The sequence below is a fragment of the Mustela lutreola genome, chromosome 2, assembly GCF_030435805.1.
Source record: "Mustela lutreola isolate mMusLut2 chromosome 2, mMusLut2.pri, whole genome shotgun sequence".
NCBI classification, from domain to species: domain Eukaryota; kingdom Metazoa; phylum Chordata; class Mammalia; order Carnivora; family Mustelidae; genus Mustela; species Mustela lutreola.
Window position 1 is genome coordinate 218,607,792 of NC_081291.1, and position 27,726 is coordinate 218,635,517.

Below are 27,726 nucleotides of genomic sequence, written 5' to 3' on the forward strand. Positions count from 1 at the left end.
AAGGGAGGTAACGTGCTCATGAACCAAGAGCATGAGCTGGCTCCAGGAGCAGGTGTCTGGCCTGGAGAACACAGCTGGTTCTCTCGCCCCGGGGCAGGAGAGAAGGGCCTGGACTTTCTCAGTGGAGAAGGACCAAGATCCTGATCTAGAAGTTTTAATTGCATTTCTGCAGGCATTTCTGAGCCTGAAGCCTGACAGCCAGGAAGATGAATCTTCTCCCTTTGGTAACTCCCTGGGCTGCTCAAGTTGAGTAGGGACCTGCTAATTACCTCTTGAAAGTACATCTGTGACTCAGATCCCATATATGAGAACATTGCATAGACACTGTACACTCTGTACTGAACCAAGCCCCTGCGAACGTCTTCCTAAATTTGATTTCCAATCCCTCCAAACCTGCTTTACTGTCAACCACACTCAGTCCAGGCAGGTGAAGGCTCGATGAAATCATCCATCTTTAGTATAAACTCCTTCATTTGACTTATTTAGCTTTACATTGTTCTTTGGGAGGCTGAGCTCCCCCATCTTTTTTATATTAACATGATCCTACATTCAATTCTCTCTATAAAACCATTCTCTCTCTCTCTTTTTTTGAAAAATGCTTTAACAAGGAAACATTTGTTTTAGATACCAGTGAGTGACGAAATAGGATTGATTCAAACTTAATCTTGGCTTGACGTATGAGAAACTGACTCAAATTTGGGAGTGTCAGAAATCAAAAACAGTTCACAAATACCCAGGAAGAAATATCCTTTAACTTTGGGGCCACAGAGAAAACAGTCCAGGTGGGGGGGTCACAGGAAAGACGGAGTTTGGGGATGCTGTCATTTTATGAAATGAAGCTGTATTTAAAGACATGAAATCGCCAATATTTTAAAGTTCACTTAAACTCTACTTATGTGAAGTGGGTGAGTTTGGAACTAAACAGGTATAAATTTTAAAAACAAATAGATGAGACAGAGACAGAGAGCTATGTAACCTCAAAGAAGGAAGTTGGGTAAATGAGCCTAATGACTCTTTCTCGGATGGCATCGGAGTGGGGGGAGGCTACAGAAGAATGGCTAGAAGTCTACTCACGAGCAAATCTGTATTTAAGGCGTGTTTCCTTCCCATAAGCAGGGAAATGTGGGAGGGTAATTCATGCCGATGTGTGAGTCACCCACTGAGTCACTGCGAGAGGCAAGCCCCATTGTTGGTCCCGGAATCCACTGACAAAAATGGTCATGCCTGAGAATTCCCTGTCACTTCTCTCAAACTGATGGTCCCCAAAGCCCACATGCCTTGTGTATTCCTTAGAAGGACACTTCTGGGCAGCAGTGAGTATCTCCAGAGGAAAGCTAAGAAATGAGAACCCATTGGGCGCCATCTTCCCAGGTGTTCAGATGTCCCATTGTCTGCACACTGGCCTAGCGTCTTGGGCTATAAGGTCTTCTAACCGCAGGTACTCTAGGGTCTCAGAGCCTTGCTGGGTCCCCAGGTGGGAGCTGTGCTCTGCACTCAATGCCACCATCCATCCAAGACCCAGGACAGATTCTACACCACTGATTCCAACTCTCATCCTGCCTCTCTTCTCCTTTTCAGCTTTTTGCCCCGAAGACCATGGGCATCTTGGGGGGGTTTAAAAAAATCTCATCAGGTCATGAGATAAAACACCTGTTCTTACAAGGGCACAGAAAAAGTAAGACAGTCCTGTCTGTGTAGAAGGTGGTGACTATCTTTTTTTCCATGTAAAGAAGCAGAGTGAAAGGGGCCAGAATGGGGGGTGGGAAGGATGGGTGAAGCAGGGTGGGAGGCGCAGGCCTCCAGCTGTGGGGTAAGTCGTGCAGCGAGAGGTGCCACAGAGAACAGGGATAACCTGACCGTAACAGCGTGGGGACACATGCGCAGCTGAATGACGCTGAGCAGGACGGAGCAGAAGAACAGGGAAATGGAAGACTTAGCTGACTCAGTTTTATTTGGAGAACATGTAATAAGTCTCTAACCAAAAAAAAAAAAAAAAAAAAAAAAAAATATCTCCAGGCTTAATGATAATTTAACCTCAGGGAGATGGATGAGTCTAGGTAAAAGAAACATTATGAACACCATAGGACTTCATGACAATAACCACTGTAGACAACATGATCACAGCATCGCAGGCTCCCTAAGTGCCTGTGTGAACTCATGCGTGAGACCCATGCACCGGCCTCACAAAGGAGGAGACACTCACACACCCACTGTAGGGATGGGGAAACGGAGCCTTCGCAAATTGACCGAGTTGCCTAGAGCATATTGTGAGGAAGCCCCAGCATCCTAACCCAGCTGCCTGCTTCCAAAGGGGGTGTCCAACCACGGAGCACACCACACCAAATGGCCTGGGACTGAAGTGGCTGCAGAGCGGTTTTGAGACATGGGAGATTGGAGGATGCGGGAAACTAGCCCCGTCCGTGGACAGAGACAATACATAACACATAAGATAGGAGAAGGAGGGAGGCCACCTTACTAGTTGACGGTTTTAACTCGAGGCCCCTGAAAAGGGCCTTCTCCCTTTCACCGGTACCGCATGGCCAAGGCATTCACCAGTCCTGTCACACCTCATGGGAGGTTGCACCTGACCCCACCTGACACAGATGAACTCTTTGTTAGCGAGGAGGTTCTTCACACTGTTGCCTCTGAGGAATTAGGTAACAGGAGGCCACGATGCCTCTTGTGTATTCAGCACCTCTCCCCACGGACCACACAAGTACAGTTGCTGTTCTCAGCCTCCCAAGCCTGTCTCTGCCTCAGGGCCTTTGCCCTGGCTGTTCCGCTCAGTGCATGGCTTTCTCCCATGGGATATGCAACCCCGGTTCTCGCATTTCCTTTCTGTCTTTGCCTGACAGCCTTCCCCAGTCACCGTATCTACACGGGAGCCCCGGTACCCGTTCCCACCCTGTGTATCTCCCACACTTCTTACTGCCGATAGATTCTCTCATCACTATCCCACTGTGTCCTATTTGCCTGTCACACCTCACATCCCTGGATCGAGAGCACTGCCTGAGGCCATCTATCCTGCTTCACACGCCCCTGCACCAACGGTCACCGTGGGTGTCCAACACGTCATTAGTAAATAAATGAATGAGTTGATTCCCACGTGCCAAATCCCAAAGAGATCATATGGTAATACTCGTCTGCCATGCTCCTGGAAGGATTTCTTGAGACAAACCATAGACATGAAGCTGCCTGTCATCAAATAAAGAAAAATCTCCCTACTATCTTTAGGCAAATATGGGACGAGCTCTCCGAAATTAAACCGAAGCCTAAAATGGGCACAGGAATGAAACGAAGCAGCCTCCGTGCAGGTTCCTGCTGCCACAGAAACTCAGTGTGGATGCAGCAACCAAAACTCCCCACTGCTTAGGTCGAGGGCCCTCAGAAAGAAGATCTGCTCAGAAGACAATTTTTTTAAAAAAATCTTCAACAGGGGACAAACCCTCTATGGGGTGAGTCTCTGTTCCAAGAGCAGGGTCCCGGCCAGAGGGAGGCAATTGCTTTTGCCTTGGGCTTTGTCGCGGGAGTGTGGGTTTAAGTGGTCCGATTGTCCTGGCTGTTTATGAGCCCGAGCCTCCGTAACACCCCTGCGATGTGTCCTCCTAAAGATGTTCCCTGAGATATGACAGCGCTCAGCATTGTTTCCCTGCATACCACATTCATATCCCAGAGTAATCCGCCCTTCTTTTAACGGCTGATGACAGCTCCAATGGCTGGGCGAAAATCAGTTGAAGGAAAGGGAAGTCTTGTCGGAAATGAGATTAATCTTGTAACGAGTGTTCGGCTCTGATAACCCATCTGGGCACACAACTGCTTCAACCGGAGAGCAATTAACCTTCACCCGACAAGCTCTGTCCAACCGTTATAAACATTAAAGAGACAGAATCTTCCCCTCCTCCTTGTAGACTAAACAACCAGATTTGAATTCCACGTAAACGGCCTCTTGCTGCAGATGTGCGCCCATGACAAAGGCCGGGGGAGAGGTGGGTCACGGCTCTGCTCCGGACTCAGGTAACCCGGACCTCAGCGGGAGCCCCTGGAGGTGGTTAGCGTGAAAAGTCACCCAGGGCAGTTTTAAAAGAAAATTGCTAGTTTTAGGGGAGTTGGGCTCAGTTGCTTTCAGGCATGAACACATGTCTGCTAACAGCAACACAGCTTGAGTGGGGTTTTTTCTCCTTCTTCTTTTTCTTTTGTCCAACAGTAGGGACATTTGCACAGAGCTGACCCCTCACTTGCATGGGGTTCCTCTCTTCCAACCATGCAGGCCACCACATGAGTAAATGCATCTTGTGGTCACAGAAAGGAGATTTTTTTTTTTTTTTTAATCTCTGAGAAGTTATTAGCTTTCATGGAGAGCAAACCTGTGATCTTGCCTTTATCAGCACACGCTGTAACCAACTGGGCTAACCAAGGAGGCTGCGTACAACAACGCCTGGTTAAGGGATTCTCCTGTGAAAATACCTTTCACAACACTGAGAAGAAACCCCTGACGTCACTTAACTTACCACTCAGGCAGAAGCTTTCTGCGGCACTCTTTAAAGATTTATTTCTTTATTTACTTGACACAGAGAGAGAGAGAGCATGAGAAACAGGGGGAGGAGCAGAGGGAGAGGGAGACAGAGTCTTAAGCAGAGTCCTTATTAAGCATGGAGCGTGACGCAGGGTTCCATCTCACGACCTTGAGATCATGACCAGAGCTGCAACCAAGAGTCGGATGCTCAAATGATTGGGTCACCCAGGGGCCTCTGGAGCATTCTTTCATATGGGGCCACTGGCTTGTGTTTGTGGACATGGTCTTAACAACAGACAGATAAAGGATTAGGCCCCTGTGCCTTAGAGGGGACCACAGACCGAGGCGGGTACCTAAAACACCCCACAGAACAGGAGAGCAAGAACACATGAGCACACATACAGAGTGATGTGGAGGACAGTCGTGCTACAAAACCAGCCTGTCTGCTCGTGGGCCTCCCCTCAGATTCTAAAAAATAAACAAATAATTAAAGGGGGGAATGAGAACATTCCCTTAGTGTATTCTAAAATTTCTCTCTCCCAAGGTTTCAATCCAGGCTTCATGATGGCCAGAGTCGGCTCTCACAATACTCCAGACTAACGTTCGATTTCATCTTATCCCTTGAACCCCGTTTCTTTTTCCAGTGGGTAAGTCTTGACATTCGAGGCCTCGGGGCTGGGTATGTACACAGCGGAGCTGGGCTTCCACCGCCTGTCTCACTCATGCGGGCCTCTAGGGACAGAAGCATGGGAGAAGTACAAGCCCTCTGTGGGCAGCATTACTGCCCTGGGGACACACTCCCAGGGACACGGCCGGGGACGGTGCTCCGCGTGCTCCACTGCCCTTCCCACCACCCTTGGGCAGGAGTCGTGAAGGATACCCCGAGGGACTGACCCCTGCCTCACAGGGCTTTCCACCGCCTCCGGCCTGCAGCCACGTAAGATGCAAGCAGAGCGTTCCATAGGACTGGTTCTCGCAGTCGCCCTGGGAGCTTTCCCGTGTCTCAGCCGCAGGCAAGGTGGTGACGGGCTGGCCAAAGTTTCATCCAGGAGGGACCACCGTGTACCCTCCAAGTCGACAAGGGCACACACAAACAACATAACGAGAGCTCCTACCCGGCCCTTGATTTGAATTTGCATGTCTCTCCCAAGAAAACCTTGCGGAGCCTTCACGGTCAGGGCTGAGATGAAGTTCACCTCTTTGTTGAGCGACTGATTCATGTCACAAGATGTGACACTGGCAGCTATCAAAGCCAGAAGACAGAAATGAAACCCTGGGGCCTGACAATAACACAGGACACGATGCTACCTTATGAGCTTAGTCTGAGGGCCGTAGAGGTTCAGCCTGAGGACTTTTGTGAAAAAAGCCACAGGAATCACTTTTTTTTTTTTTTTTTTTTTTTTTTTTTAAAGTAAGACGTAAACAGCCACTCACCCATGAGTCTACACTGGGTGGATGGGGAGGGTGATCGGCTACCGGCAAAGCCAGCCCCGCCCCCCATGACACTGACGAGCCCTGCGGGGGCCCCAACCTCCCTGTGCTTCTTGACATCCACCAAGTAAAGCTGTGAGATAAGGAAAAACCACAGCATCACACCCAGTATCTTGTGAAGCGGAGACAGCGGCAGGGGGACGCCTGCTTACAGTGATTTGTGATGTGGATCCTCGCGTGGATTTCACACGCGTGCCGCCCCGCTGGACGTGCTTCCCTGGGAAACCGACCGCGTTCGCAGATTCCCGAATGGTACTTACATGCGAGCATCCTGCCGGCGTCCCGGGATCTGCACGCGGTGGTGAGGATCATCTTCCAAAGCCCGAGAGAAGCTGCCGACCTCGAGGCCCTGAATTGCGCACTTCCACACCGCCCCCCCCACACACACCTTCCATGTCCACCCGGATGTGAGCTTATTTGGAAGTAGGGTCTCTGCAGAAGTAATTAGGGCAAGGATTGGGGGATGATCATGCTAGAGGAAGGCAGACCCTACATCCAACAAGAGCTCCCCCGGAAGGGACCAGAGAGGACTGAACATCCAGACATGTGGAGAGGGCATGGGAGGACAGAGGCGGGGTTCAGGGGATGCGGTGACAAGCCGAGGACTGCAGGCGGCCAGCGGAAGCTGGGAGAGCCGAGGGACCCGCTCTCCCTCACAGTCTGCAGATACACGTGACGCAGCGGGCACCTTGATTTTGGACTTCCCGCTTCCTAAACTGCAAGAGAATATATTTCTGCTGTGGTAAGCCATCCAGTTCCAAAAAGCCATCCGGTTATTTAGTACGACGGCCCCAGGAATCTAATTCACTACCTGTGGACCCTGTTTGCAACAAAATATATACCACCTGGGGGCATGATAGGGCCCAATGTTTGCCTAAGAGAATTAGCCCACGTTTCAAAAGTGCTTGAGTTTATGCCAAGAATTAGGTAAATCTCTGGTTGCAGCAACCAGAAAGCCTGAAGTTTTCAGAATAATGCTAAACTTGACAAACTTTCTATATCAACCCCTTTGTCTGACAATGCCCAGGTTCTTGTGTTTAGGAACTTTCCTGCTTATAGCACTGGAGGAATAAATGTCTGGTTCACATTCTAATGAAAGTCATTATCATGTGGGAAGTTGTCTTCACAAAGATCTTTAAATGTCTCAAAATTTTATTTGTCTGAAAATAATTTTAAAAGTTAAAAAAAAAGCTAATAGAAATTAAAAGTTAATTTTTTTAGTATTTTTCCAGCCAACATTTGTGGGCACATTAGGCAAATTATGATTGTTTCATGTATATTCTCTCCCCCAACAAAATCTTAGTTCTCTTAAGAATTCCTTTCGGGATGCCTGGGTGGCTCACTGGGTTAAAGCCTCTGCCTTTGGCTCTGGTCATGATCTCAGGGTCCTGGGATCGAGCCCCACATCGGGCTCTTTGTTCAGCAGAAAGCCTGCTTCCTCCTCTCTCTCTCTGCCGGCCTCTCTGCCTACTTGTGATCTCTGTCTGTCAAATAAATAGTAAAATCGTTAAAAAAAAAAAAAAAAAAAAGAATTCCTTTCAATTATCCTAAGAACAATTAGGAATGTAAAGATCTGAAGTATAATTGGGTTGAGAAACACTGGACCCTCCATGGTCAATCTAAATTTCCTCTAACTTTTGGACTCCGAAATAAAAGTTGTGGGTTTTTTGTTGTTGTTGTTGTTTGGTTGGTTTTTTGTTTGTTTGTTTGTTTGTCTTTTCTTAGACTCCTTAAAAACTAGATTGCAGTTTAAAACTGCATTGCAGTTTTAAAACTTAAAAACTACATTGCAGAGGAACCAAGTCAGATTTCTTTTATTCACATATTGCTGCTGAAGACATGTTCCACTTAGGGAATGATTTCTATACCGATTTGGTCACGTGTTCATGTTTTTGTTCATTCAGCAAACATTTGCGGAGAACCACATCACATGCCAGGCACTGTGCTAGGCGCAGGACAAGTGATGAACCAACTTTGTAAATCATTACATTGAAAAACAGTTCAGAGAAAAAAAAATCTTACCAACAAAACAGAATGCATTAGGTTTTGTGAAAGATCACATTTTCTTTGGCTTACCTAGAATGCCTTAACCAGCAAAGCTCGCTAAGTTAAATCATATGTTTGGTAAACTTAAAATTTCAATAGGAAATCCAGTTTTATTATCTGGCTTAGATAAGCTGGTTGTTAACTGCTATTAAAGTTCATCTTTATTATAAAACAGATTGTCCTATAATCGAATACAAAGAACTTAGTTATTTATGAAGATGTCCCACTACATCATACCCATGGCAGATGTCATTTACATAATAACTATCATATGCAGATTTCATTTACATACTAATTAACATAGAGTAAGGGTCACCTGATTCACCAGTGATAATGGAAGCCCTCGGTGTGGACCAGTACATCGGATACCAGCATATGTTTTAAGAAATTAAGTTGCAGCTTCCCTGAAATTTCAAAGGAGTGGCTACAGTCACAAAAAAAGAGAAACAAACAGTGCCCACCATAGTGCATTAAACACTACACTGCATTTCTGTAGAGTTGTGAATTTCTTCATCATGGACTGTAACAGCTGAACACGGGCATGACCCAAGGCAAACCTTGGACATGGGAACACTGGTAGGTATTGCCACTTGGCAAAAGTGAAACATTGCTTGGTTTTGCCCCATCCCAACAGGTGTTGTGGAACAGAACATAGGCTCCCAGAGCTGTATTTCTGCTTCTAGTTTTCAGTGGACAGCATCTCCCACGTGGCCTGGCAGAGAGATACGCCCTTGTTGGGTGGACCCTCATAAACGTTCCAATCACAAATTCTGACAGCCCGTGATCATCCCGCCTTCCCTAACATGGGCAGGTTCTTTAGGACACACATGCTTATGTCTAACATTAGGCATTCACAGGTAACATGGGGGCATTCAAGACACTGTCTTCTGATGGAAAAGCACAACTTTCCTCATAACCCCTGGGGCATCTAACACAATGCTGTGCAGATAATAAGAAGTCAATAATTGCTCAATGAATTAAATGGATGAATTCTGCACAGCATGTGAGCAAAGTGCCACTGCACTAATTACTGCTCTCGGTCAAACATTTATCACCCAGATGTCTTAGTAGACATCTAAGGAAGGTCTGCCGCTCACTAGGCATGTTCATCAGGAACAAAAGATGACGTGATGCCAGCCATGTAACGTTAAGACACAGAATCCTGACTTCTAACCATCAGTGTTTGGAGAGTCTCTGGTCTTCAAGGAAATTCCACAGAGCCTTAATCATGGCCATTACTTGGCAATATGAGAATTCAATAGATGCTTCCTCCATCCTCCTCTAAAGAATGTACCAGCTATAGAGTCTGGCTCAAACCAGCACTTGACTTCCACTCTAGGGCCCCTCCAGAGACCAATGGTGACTGCCCATTTCAGGGATGCATTCATTCATTCACAGAAAAGGCAAGGCAGGTGACAGTGAACACCTCACCGTCCTCCACCTTGGTTTTTCTATGGATCCTCAAAATTGTTGGTTTTCTGGGCTCATGAAAATGCAGCTGAGTTCAGCAGCTAAAATTGTAAGTCCCGTGTTGCTTGAACCATTGAATGGACCCCCAGTGGGGACTCTATAATGGAGTCCCCTCAAAGAAAGAGCCTGAGAAAGAAGCAAATGATATATAGGGAATGATTCTCATCTCTTTGGATGAAATAGGTCAATGTCTCTTTAGACAAATATCCAAAACATTGGAGGATACCTTTCAAAGGTCAAACACTGAAATAAACATAGTCCAGGATGGATTACTTCAGAAAAAGCAATGAAGGTAAAAGAGTAAATTAAATACCAGGAACAAGACTAGGGTGAGTCACCAAAGAGTTCCCAACAGCGAACACTGTTTGCACATGATGGCATGTGGGCCAATGCGTGAATGACCAGGATGCAGACCCTATTCTCATTCCTCATTCCGTTCTACAGATGAGCAGATGAAGGCACGGGAAAGTGAAGTCACCTTGCCAGGATGTGGGGGAGCTGGGACCTGCCCCAGGCAGGCTGGTTCTGCCCCACAAGACAGAATATGGGGCCTTAACCTCTAAAGGGGATCACAAGAAATTCAGCCCTTACTCCTCTTTTCTTTTCCATCCTGGAAAAAGGGAAGTGAGTAGAAAAGAACTCTTAAAGTGAGTTTAATTTCTCAAATGTTATTATTCTTTCTAAAGAATATGTCTCTGTGCATGGACAAAAGACCAAAAAAAAAAAAAAAAATCCAAAAAGTGCCGTCTTCCTAGGCCCTTCATGGTATAATATCAATTATTTTAATTTCCTTTTCTAAATGCTTATTTTCTAAATCCTATAACAATTGTTTCTGGAATGGGGGAAAAGAACAAAGGTTTTATTATTGCTGCTGTTGTTTGAACAATATGCCATTCAACGGATATATGGAACGTGTATCCACTCCTGACTGAAGAAAATAAGACAAAACAAAGCCAACCACAAAGACCAGTCAAGCAGTGGGGATTTTCAGAGAGGAGGCCATTAGGGGTGTTTCTCTATCCTGCATCAAAGTCAAGTCTATCTGCTGTACACCAGCACCCCAGAAGCAGGATTCCAAGGGCACTCAAACCAACGTAGACTCAGGAGATCAGAGAGGTCAGTTGGCAACAAAACAGAGGTAGCAGAAGGTAGCCTCTGGAAGGAGGCATGTTGGGCGAAGCCTCTGGGAGTTTGGGCAAAACCTAACAAACCTGCACAGTCAAGGTCCAAGGGAGGAAAGCAGTCTTCACTCCCACAGGAGGATTCTAAGATTTTAGTGTCTTCCAAAAACACAGGCAAAAGTACATCAACAAATGAGAATACCTCTTTGGGCAATTCCATGTGAATGCAACCTAAAGCTGTGTCCTGAGTGACTGTACATAAAATCATCAGGATATACTCATGCATTAGCCTCTTTAAGAGACAGGACTACCTCTAACCATGTCTGGCAGCTTCTCGGGGTCAAGTACAATCCGCCTCCCCACAGGTAGCCATCAACACCTGTGGACTAGGTATGGGAAAAGGAGCCCTACCAGACACTGTGCTCTTGACTTTGCAAAGCAAGGATCCCAGGCGCCTTCTGATCATCAAAGGAGGTGCTCTGCCATGATGTGACCCAGCAACTAAAGGCAGCTCGGTTTTCTGATTATTTTCAGGACCCGTAGGAGATGCGGGCGGAGGTTTCCGTGTTTGGAGTATGTAAACATGAGTCTTTGGAGTTCTGCCAGTGCTTGACTTGAGTGGTTTTCAGGTGCTGTTTATTTTGCTTAGTTTATTGTGAAGTGTTACTGTTTGTTGACTTGGTATATTATTTTCCCTTACAAAAGGGCCAGTCGGTAAGGACACATCCTGTAGATGGATAATTGATGATGCCCCATTGTTCAGTGTTTGTGTGTTGTGGTTTTATGTGCTTTGGTTCAAAGGACCCAAACAATGCATTCATTGGAACTTAATAGCCGGTGTAAAATCAGCACAGAGAACAATCTGTGTACTGAGATTTTTGTACCCAAATCCAGAGATCTCTGCTTGCCTGGAGAAAGCAAAATCTAACATGACCTTCACTCTAAATAACCCCGGGGGAAGGGGGGGTGGGGGGGACTGCACTTGAATCTCCAAGAGGCTTATTTTCTCCCAACGACAAAGGCAGACTCATGCATCAATCACAGTGATTCACAGGAGACTGAGGGGCGTCCAGGACACCCCTCTTACTCACAGACACGACTGTCTGGTTACACCGTGCCAACAACCAGCAAGCAGACAAGAGCAAGGATGGCAAGCCATGACCTTAGAGACACTGGATTTTCCACTGCTCTGAGACAGAGGACCCTGCCAGAAGATCTGTAGCAACAGGTCTATTCCCCTTGGAGAGGAGATAGTGAATGGTGGGCCACACATGCGCGGGGGAAGTTTCCAGTGGGAGCCCTTCCTGCTGCGGTGCGCCTCTGACTGGCCTGGCTATCTGCGTAGGAAGTGAGCGCAGGAAGTATCTGTCTACAAACCCTTTATCCTCAAGGCAATTGCTGCAGCAGCATTTTACTGTTTACCAAAGCAGTAAACATGTGATCTAAAAAAAGCTGTTTTCCATCTCCAAAGAACAAGGCTTCACCAAAATATATGTGTGCTTATTTCATAAGCAGCCTCTTATCAAAACTCTTTGCGGTACAATTGTGCTTCCCATAGACGTGAGTCAATGGGAATGGCTTTTAAAGGACAGAAGGTACAAACGGTGTTTTTCCTCACAAGGATGCTTCTCTGGGGAAGTAAATTTCATTCCTCCTCTAAAGCTTAGCACAGGCTTACTGGAGCTTATGGTCTCTGGTTCAAAGGTAAAGTCAACAAGACTACCCGTATGAACTCTCACGGGTGGGATGCATAATTCCCAAGTCAGATAATTCATAAAGTCATGCGTATTTGACCTTGGACAATACTAGTTCACATGGGATTCTACATGCACTTCTGATTCTAAAAGTTCACATGCAGTGAAGTAAAAGATAGAACTCTAATGTCAATGTACAGCTAGGAGTTTTGACAACATTTACCAGGCAAAGAGGAAGCTTCTGACCAGTCTTCCCAGTACGTCTTTATCCCAGACTGAAGGCCTGCGAGCCTGACCCATCCCAGATCCCTGAAAGGAGAGAGGTCCTGCAGAATCTGGGAGACCCCGTGTGATGTGAAAGGGGGCAGGTCCTAGAGGGACCTCTGAGCACCCTCGAGGGTCAGATGGGTCCTTCCTCTTCGTGGCTGTTGTCGCTTATGGTTTTGAGCCTCCCACTGGATTGTGTGCTGTGGCAAAGAGGGAGAAAGAGGAGAAGGTGAGAAGCAGAGCGGAGCAGGGAGCGACCAAGCATCGAGGGTCTTCTCCAGCAGAGGCTGTGAACGGAACTCGGCTGCCAGTCACCCTCAGGGCCAATAAAGCCCCGAGGAACAGAGAACTCACTGTCTTGTAAGAGTTTTTACTTCATAATAAAGGAAAAAGAACATGTTAGAGGAAAAATGGCTACTTGAAAAAAAAAAAAATCCCTCAATTCACAAACTGTTGCGGAAATTGAGAAGGGGGCAAAAAAAGCTTTTGTGGATTTTCTGATTCTAGCCCTAGGAGAAAAATTGATCTGACTTGAGTGAATAGTAAAATTAGCTAACGCTTATTAAGTACTTCATATGCACTCAGAAACTTCCAGTTGATCTCTGGAGGTGGGGACTATTGTTATTCCTCTTTCACAGACGGAAAAACCCAGATATGGTGAGGTCAAGTGCCTGTCAAGGGTGAAAAGCAGGAAGACCTTTTCCATCACTCCCCCCCACCCCCCACCAACCCCAGGAGGTGCTAAGACCCTGCAGAGGTGAATTCACCTGCCAGCTCCAGTATCATCAAGCTCCCGCCACCTTGTCCCAGGCCAGCCCCTCCCCCGCCTCCCCGCCCTTCCCCTGCAAGCCAGATAAGACCAATCCTTCCCCCACAGAGGCTATTTTAAGGACTCTGTGAAGACACAGAGGGTATCAGGGTATCAGTGTCCCCCTGGGTGTGAGATAAACACAGGCTGTGCTTGCGCTACGTCACCTCCAGCTTCCGTGGCCCTTTGGAACACCAAGGAATGCCCACATTCAACACGGGTCCAAGAAACGCTTGGCAATATGAAACCACACATGCTTTTTTTTTTTTTTTTAACTTGGAGCAACGTCTTGGGAAATCTGCCTCAAATTGAGACACAAACTAATTGTGTTGACAAATTCTGAAGTGTTGTTTCAACAGTTTCCTCTTTCTCAAAGGTGAGCATCCCATGCCTACGGTTAAGTTGCAAAGTGCCACTCAGTACAGGGCCCAGTGGGACCCAAAGGGGATGGCATGCTCAACTTGCTACCAGCCCTGCAGGAACGTGCTTACCAGGGTGGGGGGAATTTTCTCTCCAGGACAGACTCTGGGTCCAGGGGAGAAATGCAAAACAAACAAACAAAAAAATCAATCTGCTCTTCTGTAGTTTTATAAGGGGAAGACCAGCTGTTCAATCACCACTGTGGGATGATTTAAAGGTGGCTCTGTGAAATGCAAGAGTGCGGCTTCTTTGCCTGATACGTTATAAACGTGCTTGACTACGTTCTCCGGGACGTGACATGCATTGTCTTGAACAGAGGCATGGGAAGTAGCAGCCCTGACGTCCGTGTTATGACTGGATTATGATGTGGCTTTAAAAATAAATAATTCTGCTTGCCTTTGGCATTTCTTTTCTACGTGTCTCAACACGTATCTGTGCACAACAGAAGGTTACCATTCTCCCCAGCGTTGAATCCCACGAGCGCGCTGCTGAAAGACTCGTAAGGCCTGATGGAAAACGGGGCTGCATTTTCGTGACTGAAGCCAAGGCGAGAGCAAGGAAGTGGATACTTGGGTTGAGGAAATTTAAATCAGCAGCTGATTTGGAATCTGGAACCACTGCCCCTTGGATATTGCCAAATATGGGAAAGAATTCGTGTCACCGAGCAAATACAGATGGGTGCTGGAGTCTTAGCTCTCAAATTTTCTGGCATTTTATCATGATTAGTCACCAAAAGTAGAATAATGGTTGCCTATGGAGTTTTTCACACAAGAGTAGCAACAAAATTAGCCAGTTATAATAACTGCCATTATTCAGTTACTTAATGTTTCACTATACCTTTTGATACATCATTTTTTTCTACTCAGCCTATTTAATACTTGAGGTGAGGGCAAAGAGCAGGACAAAGAGATCATAGGATGATAAATTGAGGGAGACAAATGGATTTGTGTTACCTAAGCAAGGTCCTCAGCCTCTCTAATCCTCTATCCTCCTGTGCACAAAAAGCAACAGTATCTAGGGGGCATGCGTATCATTTGAGATAGTGTGAGCGCCTAACCCAGAGCTTGGCCTTTATGTAGTTATGAGGATGATGTTAATTTGGATTAGGAACTCAAGATATAACGGCTACCTCTTAAAAATGTTCCTCTAAACTCTTTCAAACATCCATTTAGTTCCATATAATTGATTTTTATTTAACTAGAAGTACCTCTATAAAGAAATACAACTTCTATTTAAAATCTACAATAATGATTAATTACTCTGACAGCTTAATTTTCTCTTTATGAGTTCAAAGGATTTTAATTTTAAAAAGATTAACAAAAAATAGTTTAAATTTTAACATATATCCATGCAGCCCCTATCCTTTGCCGGTTGCTTTTGAGGACACAAAAGAGGTGGCTAGACCATCCGTAAGCTCGAGTTCAAGGCTCGCGTAGGTCTGTATATGAGAAGTATTCACAGCATATCCACACTCACAAACACAAGGAGAGCCGGGAGTATGTGCTGACAAGAGACAATGAAGCGTGAGACAACGGACAGAATGAAGAATGATCTTAGACTTAGAAAACATGCCTCAGCCAAGTTCAATAAGAGGAATGTGTGGGAAATAAGTTGGATCAAACAGAACGAAGGCATGAATAAGAAATAGATCTGGAGGTCACAGTGGCCACCGGTTGAAATAGGTTCACGAAAAAAAAAAAGGGATTGAAAGACTATAAATAAGGAAACACAAATAAAAGTGAGATGCCGGTTTTGCTTGTCAGAATGGCGAAGATTTAGAGGGTAAAATGAGCACAGTTGTCTTGAGTGCACGCAACTGACTTCCTTCGTGGCTCGAGGTGGGGACTGGTACAGTCCTTCCGAAGAGTCAAGTGGCAATTTTTTTTTAATTGGCAAATACTTCAATTTGCCAGTTAAAAATATGATTTTAAAAATACGTATGCCAGGGCACCTGGGTGGCTCAATGGGTTAAAGCCTCTGCCTTCGGCTCAGGTCATGATCTCAGGATCCTGGGATCGAGTCCCACATCGAGCTCCCTGCTCAGCAGGGAACCTGCTTCCCCCTCTCTCTCTGCCTGCCTCTCTGCCTGCTTGTGATCTCTGCTATCAAGTAAATAAATAAAATCTTTTAAAAATATATATGTATGTGCATTGACCAAACAATGTCTTTTGTAAGCACTAATAGTAACAAAACGAATTAAAAAAAGAGTTAGAGAATATATTGCAATGCAAGTACTGAAAAATCGAAAGCAATATTATTTGCTGTAACAGGATATTGGTTACATAAATGATAATACTTATTTTAGATGGAATATAATGAAGCCTAAAGATTCTGCTTGTGGAAAATGTCTAGTGACATGCGGAAATTCATCTAAAACAACATTAATTGAGAAAAAGTAGATGGACCGTCAGGTGGATAAAAAGACAGAAACATATAGTAGGAAGACACACACCAAATTTGTTCATAATTTTCCCTGGCTGCTTGGGATCAAGAGCAACCTATATCAACTTTGTAGTGATTTTTTTTTTCATTTTCTCTATGATGAGGATGTTTTATTACTACCATGTGTGCAAAACAACAAGATGTATTTTTCAAAATTAACGAGGAAACAGAACAGTGGCGATATTCCAAGATTCCTATTCTTGCCCTAATCAGGAGCAAGATAGACCGCAGGCCGCCTGCCCGCCTTCAACAAAGCAGCAGCCTCTGCCCTCCCAGCAGAGCTATATCAATCTTCTGACCCGTCGCACCCCCAGCATGCTTTACTTGTCTGTGTGTTTGGTACCTGCCTTGCTGTACCTTAACCCAAGGACCCCCATAAACTCCTCCTCCTGTAGCTTGGTGCCTCCCAGACACAGGTGTGACCTGCTCTCAGTGGGAGACCATGGTACTGACACGCAGAAGTGACCCTGTTCTTTTTGAAAAGCACTGGAAGAGAGACTGTATGTCTCGGGGCTTCAACACCGAAGCAGGACAAGGAAAGGCTCAATCCATTGGGATGGTCCAATGGCATCTGCCGTGTCTGCAAAACATACCAGAGGCTCTACAGACTTCACCTCCTACCCACACAAAACAGGATAGCCATTAGAATCCCATATCACAGGGGAGGAAACTGAGGTCAGACAGGTGAAGTCCCACAGGGTCACGTGACTAGCCAGGCTCAAAATGCAGGTACGTCTAGCCGTCACCGGATGTAAGAAACGAAGACCCAGCGGCCATGCTACAGAATGCCCAGGGCAGAGACAAGCTGTCCTCCACCCTGTTGGGACAAAAGGAGTGAGGTGGGTCCTGGGGCACCTGAGGTGTCTCCTAGCCCCAAAGAGAAGCCACCAAACAGGAGGGCCTGGAGACTGCCTCTGTCACTCTTCTCAGAAGGCTTAGACCTCAGAGAAACTCCTAGTCTGGGCTTTCCCACGGCGTCCTGTATAGCAATTATCTTCTGAATCAGCCATTAAATCAGTAGATCTGCCAAGTTATTGGGATGTCACGGTGGAGTTTTCTGCTTTGGGTCAATACTTCTAGAGGGAATCTTACTCTGAAGTTCTAAACACAGAAGTAATATTTTCCTGAAGGTGTTGACAACGGTTGTTTTATTTTTTTATTTTTAGGTATGCTTTTCAAGAGACCTAAATAAGCATAAATGTGTGTGTGTGTGTGTGTGTGTTTAATAAAGGACTATTTTTCAAAATAATAATAATAATAATGAGATAATCACTTTAAAGAAAATGTAGATAATTCAGAAATGATTCAGGCTTTCAGAATATTCTCTGAGTGGAGTACAATCCTGCATAAGAGTGTTTAATGGAAAAAGAATCCAAAAATTTCACTGTTCCCTGTTCTCCCTTCTGTGGTCACTGAGTCAGGACCCTGAGTGCACAGGTGCACAAACACTCAGGGAGCTAGGGAGACACGTGTTGCATGGGGGGGGCGGGGGGCGGGGGGAATGGTATCAGGGAACTGCCCAAGAAAGAAAGCAGCAAGCCTTTAAGGTAATAGCCTGGACTCCCATTCTCAGGCAAGGACAGAGATCAGGGCCTGCTCTGGGGACATGACTTTTACATAGCAAGACAGCAGCATTTTATATCTGACATTCCTTCCATTGCCACTGAGCACCCCTACCCCCCGAACCCTGCCAAAGTTACGAGGGTTGAGACAATTCTCATTCCACATAAGCAAATGGGCTGATAAAAATCTCGTGCCTAGAGCTATTCAACTCATTAATCACATCCACCAAAACCCTAGGAGATGAACTTTCTTTCATATAACCCTGAGCTTTTTACTAACTTTTCCTTCACACATGATGGCAAATATTCAGAGTGCGTGCTATGTACAAAGCGTGAAACATATAACATAGGCAATACGTTTTTAAATTAACACCATGTTTCAATCATCATCAAACCCTCCAACCTCCGTTAAATCAAAGTAGTTTCTTTAAACAACTAATTGAAACAGTAATAGTATGCTCCCTCATCCAGCCTTGTAACTTTCCACATCCTGTCTGTTTCCCAAGATGCTTCCCACTGGTTCTGCTCTCTCCTTGTCGTTCAATGTCAGATCTCCCTGATAACGGAAAATCCCCACATTCTCATTTTAAAGACTAAGGATCTTGAAACTCTAGGATCAGGAGTTGTAACATGGGATTCACGGGCCACCGGAGGAGTCCAAGAGTTGCATTGTACTTGGACAGAATTCCCTTGCTTTATCATTATAAGTATTACATTATATGCATTTAAAAGCATTTATCCCGAGAAGGGATCATAGGCTTCATTAGACTTGCCAAGTGATCCAGGGCATAATGAAAGGGTCAGGGTACTGTCTGTGAGATTGGATTAAAAGTCCTAACCGAAGCATAACGAAAGTCCCTAGACTAATAACTAGCTCCTTGGAGCCTGGAAGCAGCACTGTGCTGTCCCATGCAGTAGGAGGGAGACGGAGTATTAAGCACCCCTCAGTATTGTCAGATGATGGAAAAAGCAAAAAGCAGATGGAAATAACAAAACTGATCCATGAACTACCTATGGGGACATCACCCTTGAGGCTTACGTGTTTTTACGAGAACTCTTATAATCTGATCTTAAAATCCATGGACTCTTAGAGATTAATGGGCACTCCCAGATAAGGCCCCCAAATTCCTTAACTTCTTTCAACGGAAACTTTCTGTCCCCAGTTCCAAGCACCAAGAGAAAATGATGACGAGAGTCACTGAGACGGGATAAACACACCCAACTTCCATAGTAAGGCACTAGCTTTACGATGTATTATAAATATTAATGCAGAAAAAAAAAGCCCACTCCAATGGGGAGTACCAAAGTCAGTGCCTCTGATGCTTAATCGACTAATTAATTTATTTACCGAAACAACAACAACAGAGTGAATTTGAGACTAGAAATTGCCTGTATGACAGACTGTTTCCTAATTCTAATGGACAGCCATAATTCTCCCTATGCTCATTTGAGCTTTGCACTCACATAATTAAAACTGCAGTCAACAGACTTAGGCCCTCTTTTTCCACCCTATAAACAAGTCTGTAAAATCATCTCATTACTTTACCCAGGAAGCCCAACAGATCATGTCTTAAAGGAAGTTACCTATAAAGAGGGACTATTTTACTTAACCAGAGGATTAAAAAGAATCCACTTGAAGTCATTTTAAAGTTCACCTGAGATACATACAGAACACACATAACCAGTGCCATCAAATGTTAAGGCAAACATAGTATCCTGGACAAGTATCAACTATGACCCAAAATTTATTCTAGAATCACAGAACACTCTAGCTTTAAAATAACTTCATATTTCATATCTTCAGAAACGTATGCTTCAAATGAAACAGTATTACACATTCATATGTTTCACAAACCAGACCCCCCCCCCCCAGGCCAAAGGACAGGCTGTTACTTCAGTGTCCTTCAATACACTGACTTTTTTTTTTTTTTGGAAACACACAATTGTATTCAAAATTCACAAAGAATATCTGATTTAATTGTTATGAAATATGAACACAATTAGGAGTGAAAACAGGAATAAAAAGGGTAACATTTTGCACTATAAAATCAAATAATTTCTGCTCATCAAGTTGAAAGAGAGGCACGTCAACCTCCAATTTTAAAATTCTTTTCCTGTGATAGTTACATGTCAACAAACTCCAATCCTTGAAGCCCACAGAAAAAACCACCTCTGTAAGGTTAGTCTTTGATGCATGATTGTTTCATGTATATTACTGAACGTTCCACGAAAAATAAAGAGAAGTAAAAGTTGAACAAAACTTCTAAGACACAGTTCATGCGGTGGGCATTCGTCATACCCTCTAATACAAACCTTTCAGATGTCAAACCAAGGAGGGCTTTTGAAAATGCTTTGGCCCAATTCCGGGCCAAACTTCCATACACATGAGCTTTCAAATTAACCAAGACCCTTGATGAAAACACAACCGAATACCTCCCGCCTACCTATGCAGCAAAACGAAAGACACACAACTATCAGAGCTTTCTTTTTTTTCCTTTCAGTTATGTGTTCGCTGCTGATTTTTCTCCTTTCTACAAATGTCACCAAGGCAAGGTGGCCTTGAAAAATATTTTAACAGCCCACACTTCCCAGACGCCATTCTGCAGCCTTGCACTAACTATCCGACCGGCTTGGCTTACAGGAATTAGGCCATGTTTAGGCTCCCAGGCAGGTGGATTCATCTCCCCATTAATTTCTCTATGCTATCTACTAGAGACATTTGCAAGAAAAACACATCAGAACCCACACCCCAGAGCGGTCAGCCACTGCTCTCCTATTCCCACAAACCAACCAAGACGGGCAAGAACGTATACTCACAGCGCACAGAGGAGTAGTATTTTATTAAAGATAAACATGTCACCCAACACACCGAGTTACCACCATTTGAGTTATGAGACCACTCCACTCTCAGCATGAAGGATCCGAAAACCAAGTCAACACTGGCGTGTCCCGTGACCAGCCGCCACTTGCCAGGTATCTCTTCATTTCCACCGGGGCTGGCTGGCACCCCTGAGGCTAAGGAGTCATTCAAGAGCATCCAGAAGTTCAACATTTACCAGCCCATCTTTTTCTCCGACCCTACCCTCCAACCTCTCCGAGTCCATTGCCTTCCAGTAGATCAAACATCCGCGCACCGCTAGGGATCGTTAAAGAATACGAAAATTCAGACGCGCTCCAAAAAGCCTTTGCAAAAGTCATCCACGGCCCTCAACAGTGAATTTAGAAACCCCAATTTTTTTCTGAGTTTGAAGTTTTTAAGCCTTGCGGATGGTTGGAGTAGGAAAAAGGAAATTTACTAGGCAGTGCAGAGGAAATCTTGTTGTCCTCTATTGTGGTAGTGGGGGTGTTGCCCAATCCTGACTTATCTGCCTTGATAAAGGAAACCAAAGAAAAGAGTAACAAGCACAAGATTTTGTCAAACGAAAAGAACCCTTTCCTTACCTTAATAGTGCTGGCCATAATGCAATCACGTTTATTGATCGTTAATAAATGTTAATAATAATTATTGCTTCTCTCTGACCAGAAAGTAGTTTTGATGAGGTTGTTTAGAGCGGATGAGATTGTGCTAAGTCTGGGAAATGAAGTCAGCCAATGGCAGGAAGAGGTTTCTATTGGTCCTGGCGGCCCAGCCCGAAGAAACAGGATATTTGGGAGTGGAGAGATAAGGGACCCTGAAAACAATGTTGTTTTTCTTGATGATATGCAGCCAGGAGATTTTTTTTTTTTTAATTAAAAAAAAAAAGGCATCAATTGCCTGGGACAAGACTGCCGCAGCAGGTGTGACTTGGTGTGCCGCCGCCGTGTGACACGCTGCCCCGGGGCAGGATGCAGATGTGGCGGGACTCCGCATGGCTTCACACAGGCTGTGAGCACCTCAGAATGAGGCGCGGAGGGCCCTCTACAGCCAGGTGCCAGGCCTTCGGGGCCCCCAGCGCCTTGGACCTGCCCCAGGACTGGGACACAGGACTTGAGCCCCTCCTGCCCACACACTCCTGTCCCTTTCTCCCAAAAGGAAACTCTGCGGGTAGAACTTATTTCTCATTAATGGAATAATACATTCGCTTGCGGACTTTTAACGGCCTCCTTTTATTCAACATCTCACGTGAGTCTTCCAGAAGTTTCATTTTCTGTTTCCAAACACAGGCGATTTTTACTTGTTTCACAAGAAACCTGCTGAAAACAGCAAGACTCGAGAACCGACAAGGTAAGCGAGTCAAGTGAAGGGAGATATAACCCCATCAAATCCTCACGTTTAAACATGGATTTAAAATCCAAAGAACTAAAAATAAATAGATACATAAGTAAAACCCAAATAAGTGAAATTATACGACCAATGGTCGTACATAAGGTCGTTTATAAGGTGAGCGAGCTGGTCCCGCTCTGAGAAACGTCAGTGCCGCAGACCACAGACCCCGAGAGAGGGTCTGGCTCTGCACAGATGCCCCGTGAAGACCTCATTAAGTGTTTGAAAATCTGAGCTGCCAGTTCAGGGCCATACATTTGCTTTCCACTCAAGGAAATACGGCTAATGGAGGCCTGGACATTCCTTAGAGGACTTCAGGCCTTTAATTACTCATTTTCAGGAAATTACTTGTTCTCTGGAAGAAACAACATTTTGCTTTGAATCTCGCTACACGAAAGTGGGACCGGGGAAGAGGTGTGGTCCCCAGAGGGGACCCCGCAGAACAGGAGAGACCAAAGCCTGAGTCATTCCGCAACACTCGGGTCCAGGGGTTGGACGGGCCGGAGAACGGATTTCACTCAGACCTCAGGCCGGCACAGTCTGAGTCCTGCAAATGAATCCGGGTTCCCGCACCTTTCATGGTCCCCTGACTCACCCCCCTGTGTTAGGATAGAAGGAGGAGGAGGAGGGAGACAGAAACAAACCAAGAAACAAAGGAAGACAACAAAGGGGAAAGAGAAAATAAAAGAAATCCTGTTCTGGGTCAAAATCAGAACCTTCAAGTTCTCGGCAGCTACACTTGGAGGGGGGTTGATTTCCCCTCTTTTCATCTCTGAACAATGAATGAGATGGCAGGCTGATTAAAATTTTGTTTCCCTGAACATTTCAAAGTACTGAGATGTTTTATCTGGGCAGCGTCCACAAGGATTCAGGAGTGCTGAGAAAAACGCACTCGGCTCCACCGGGATTGCTGCTGTCCCGAGGAGCACCGGCTTTCAAGGTTCACCGCAGTGCCCCAGTGAGCAGCGCTCCTGTGGCTTCCCCAAGGAACAGCCTGAACCAGGATGACCACTTTGCTAACAAAAGAGCCCTGGACAAAGTGTTGCCTGATCCTACCCCCCCCCCCCAGTTTCCTGGGTCCCCGCCTACCCCCATCCCGCCCCATCTACCCTCAGAGATCTCAAGATCTACCCTTGGTTACTGCTTACTTCAGCTCTGTAAACAGTGAAATCTCTTAACTCTTTATGCAGAAATAAATTCCCAATGTACAGAAACAAGATAACACGAAGGACTCTTAGTGTCCTTCACCCAGTGACTCCCACTGCTAGTAATTCACATGATTGGCTTTGCTTCCTCTCTCTTTTTCTCTCTAATATTTATAGGTATAATGCTGATATGTGTATACTCACATATACTCTTTAGTCTTTGATTAATAAAGATATTGTTTTAGCAGAGACTAATTTCTTTGCTTGGATACTTAGAAACAGAAAACCAAACACTACTATTTTATCTATTTCCTGATGATTCTATCCATAAATTTCATTTGTGTTGAATTTTGAAAAATCCACACAAATCTAGAAAGTAGTCTTTATTAGATCGTTCAGGAGTATATAATTCCCGCCACAAATGTTTAGAAATTCACATCTTCCTCCTTTCTAACAACAAGATGTTCAATTGATTCTTAGCATCTTTAAAGACAATAATCCTTGATATCTAGAATAACAGCATAGCATCCAAGTCCGGTATTCTCTGAATATTTAATGCAAAGTTATTTTTTAAACTTGGGCTATTCATAGTATAAGGCATAGTTATTCATTAGAATATAGTAGTACAGAAACCATTTCCTAAGACAAGCATTATCCTGGGGAATCAACCAAACATAAAGATACCAGTTTATCCTCCCCTTCACCCCCTACCTCAACTCTGTATCTACAACTGGCCTCAGCACCAGGTCACTCACCAGCCTAAGGACTGGGACCTTCTGACCAGACATCCCCGTCCTGGGAGAAGGCCACCCTTCAGGTAACCAGGCAGACCCATGTCAAGGGCAGTCTAGCAGTGGGGTACTGCCTGGGGGCTATTCTGTCATAAGCTTACAGAACAGGGTCCTTCTCCACCCTCCCTGGAATGCAGTAAACACCATGCTGGACCAGTATGGCTCCCCAGGGTCTGTGGACATCAGAGCCCATGACTAAATTCTGCATTTCCTTTTTTACTTACCTATCGTGGACCTATTACCCACAACTTTAGGAAAACCCTTTGTAAACCTATTCCTGTTTTGGTTCAAATGAAAAAAAAGGAAATCCTATAAAATTAACCCTATATTTACTGTAACGATAAAAGGGACCCTGTCATTTACGGGCCTTAAAACCCTGTCTTCCCATTTTCTAAAGAGTCTGCAAATTCTCACCCTCATTCTGTTAGGAACTTCTCTAGGGTGGGGTACACTGAGGAAGGCCAAGAGTTGAGACACTTTGGATGAGGGCAATATTGTTCTAAAAATGATGTAGGAGCACAGCAAAGACATAATGAACCCCAATTTTAACTGGAGACACAAAAGAAGGTTTGCTCCTGAATGATTGATCCCTTTCTTAAATATCCATTCACTGAGATGCTCTTTATCATTGAAAACATTGCAGGAAGAGTACGTAGGTCTATACTCAGTGATATGGAAAATTGTTATAAGACTACACCCAGTACATTAAGAACCCAATGATAAAGGAGACTTATATCACAGACCCATTTTCTAAAAGGAAAAGGGCAAGACAGAAATACTAAGAGGCTCCATACTATGGACTAATGGTAGAGAAGCTTCCTTTTCTTGTTTGTTCTCTCTCCTCCTCCTTTGGTTCACCTAGATTTCCCAACATTTACAGTAAATTGAAATTGAAGTTTAATGTAAAAGCTCTATGAGGAACATGTAATGTGCTATGTTTTTATAACAATCTGTGTAACCCGCAGCTTGCAACACCTGCACCTCTCAGGCTCTGTGTGTGTGTACCCAAACTCAGGCTCCTTGTTAAATGTCTACACAAAGAAGAGAGTGGTTCTTTTTTTTTTTTTTTTTTTTAAATTAATTCCAGTGATGAAACCCAGAAGACACTCGAGTGTTTTGTCACGGTCATCTACCCAACATTAACCCATCCCGTGGGGATCCATAAAGTGTCTTTTTCATGACAGGACGAAGCCAGGATGACAGGGCTCTGTCCAGCCACTGAGTGTCCCAGCATTCAGGAAGTCTGTGTTTGTTTACTTACATTCCACCCACATAAAACTGCAGAGCCTGGAAGCAACCCATGAAATGCAAACTTTTGAAGGGTCGAACAATAGGACAAAGTGCTCCATATTGTCCCTAAAATGACACATGAATCTTAAAATGCATAATGTTTGGATTATTCATGAAAGCGCTGTGAGAAGGATGTCCCAAGGATTCTTGCCAGGGACATGCCTAAGATTATAGACAAGGATCCAGCATCTGGAGCTGCCCCCACATTGGAAAACTACATCCCTCCGTGGAAATTTTCCGTCTGTGTCAATTGGAGGATTAGCCTGAGAACACAGGCAGCATAGGCGCGCTTAGCCCCCAAGGTCACTCGTTACATGCCGGTTACAGATCATTTTTCCATTCAAAGCATACTTTGTGAGTACAGTTTCACTCCACTGGGTAAGACTCTGTGTGTGTGTGTGTGTGTGTGTGTGTGTGTGTGTGTGTGGAGAAATAATCCAATTACAATTTAATTAACTATTGTTTCAACACCTTCCCTGAGTGGTTAATATATTCTTCAGCATCTTGGGTGATTTGAACTCATCTAAACCGGGGAAATTCTTATCACATACTAAATCCTCAACTTCTCAACACCAAGTTGCAATTTCCTTAATTGTGAAGCATGTGTCAGTTCAGTTCTACAGGAGCCAAGGGAGCAATGACTTCGATGAGCACCATTTCATAAGCATCAGATATGTTCTCAAATTCGGACAACTCTGCTCTTCCCTAATTCCTTATGTCTCTAAAAATGCAGGAGTCTTAAAACCACCATTAGGAACCTTAAGTATGTCCGTTTATTATTCAGGACTAAAAAGAAAAGAAAAAAAGAGAAAAAGAAAATCCTAAGAACAATTAATTTGTACAATAGTTTAAAGGAACTTAAATTTCCTGCTTCAATGATCATGATCCCACATACAATGTGTGAACCATTCAATGCATCTCAACATCTTCATCCATACAACTGGGTAGAGATAAGTAGAGATGTCACAGTCTTTAGATTGCACTGGTCACCTTGAGCATGGTCTACCCACAGGGCAGTCCAGCCCCCATACCATGCAACTGGAGGGGACACAAAAGAATGGGGTCCTCCAACCCAGAGGCAGACATGCTCCTCTGCCCCTGCTCAGATCTCTACTACTATGTCCCACTGACTTCCTCAGCAATCACCCTGGCCACCCTGAGAAGTTATTTTGGGCTGTTTAAATTAACTTAGATTTTGATCTAGTTACACTTAAAAAAAATACATAACCTGAAAGTGTAACTTTCAGTTACACTTATTAAGTCTATAAATCTCACTTATTAGGTACTAGTATTCAGCCTTTATTTTTGTCTTGATATTCATATTCATAAATTATTTTGTAAAGAAACTATATGCTATCTTTTAAAGAAAGATCAGTTGCACGAGAATGCATCCCCCTCTCCCCCGCATAATGGAAATTTACAGAGGCGCCTGCGTTAGACAATTGCTCTCCCTGCTTTTATAAAGTCTGCTTTGAGTCAGATTCAGGTGGTGTTTCTTTCTATATCGCTTAATATGTTTCCATATTTGCTAATTTATTTATATCACAAATGGAATCAGAAACGAAGCCAAGGAACAGAACATTTGTCATAAATAATGCGTTTATGTTTGCAAGAGTGTGAAGCAGGCAACCTACCGACTGAAGGGAGTTGTACGCCTACACTTGCAGGCAAGTGTGTGCAAAAGCAGCTGCACTACACCCTCTCCTCCGTGCCCTGCACCCACCCCTGCATTTACCCACTGGGCATGGCACCCCCCCCCCTCTGCCCTGTGTCCTCTCCCTGCAAAGTGACGTGGAGGCTCCTTTCCCTTGCAGATACAGCTGGACGTTCAAACGGACGCAGCCAGTCCTCTTCCAGGTGAGCTTTACAGAAATGTGTTTAGTCTGTTTAAATGCACTGAACCAAACATGATGTAGGCTCATTCATCATCTTTACTGGATGCCAAGGCAAATCTCAGCATGTATTTTGGGGGAAGACTACAGTATCGGGGGACAAATGAAAGTGTTCTTTCTACATCAATGATAAGCCAGAAGACAAGCTGGGTTTTGCCTGGTGGATGCTAATTTATCCTTTAAAATAATAATAAATAACAACAAATTCATTAATAATAATAAAATATCCTTTAAAATAATCCTGCCTCACGATTTTTAGGAAGCAATCACCTATTGGCCAAAGAACTTCACTGCTTTGTTTGCTTGCTAGCTGGAAACCAGAAGCCTTGCAGGGACTTAACTTTGAGCTGCTTGAACTGCTGTCACTAGAGGGTGCTAAATGTCCCTTTAAAAGGCCCTGAGAGGGACGATGGGTATGACTAATGCTTTACTTGGCTCTTTTTGAATTGGTGTCATTATCCTACATAGTCATCTCATTTTATTCATCCAAATTAAAACCCGACATTCATAACGGAGAAAACGTTTGGGGGA

The 27,726-nt window shown here is 44.6% G+C and overlaps 1 protein-coding gene across 5 annotated transcripts in view; it reads right to left on the reverse strand.

The window, feature by feature from the left end:
• Positions 1–27,726, reverse strand: part of ERG (ETS transcription factor ERG) — a 240,748-nt gene that overhangs the window by 81,342 nt on the left and 131,680 nt on the right. Inside the window, exon 1 of one of the 5 annotated variants that reach the window (XM_059164734.1) lies at positions 21,276–21,434. The exons of the other annotated variants lie outside the window; for them this stretch is intronic. Within the exon in view, the coding sequence (XP_059020717.1) occupies positions 21,276–21,293 (18 nt within the window). The 5' untranslated portion in view covers positions 21,294–21,434. Of the gene's footprint in view, positions 1–21,275; positions 21,435–27,726 lie in introns of those variants that run through there. 5 annotated transcript variants of the gene reach the window in all.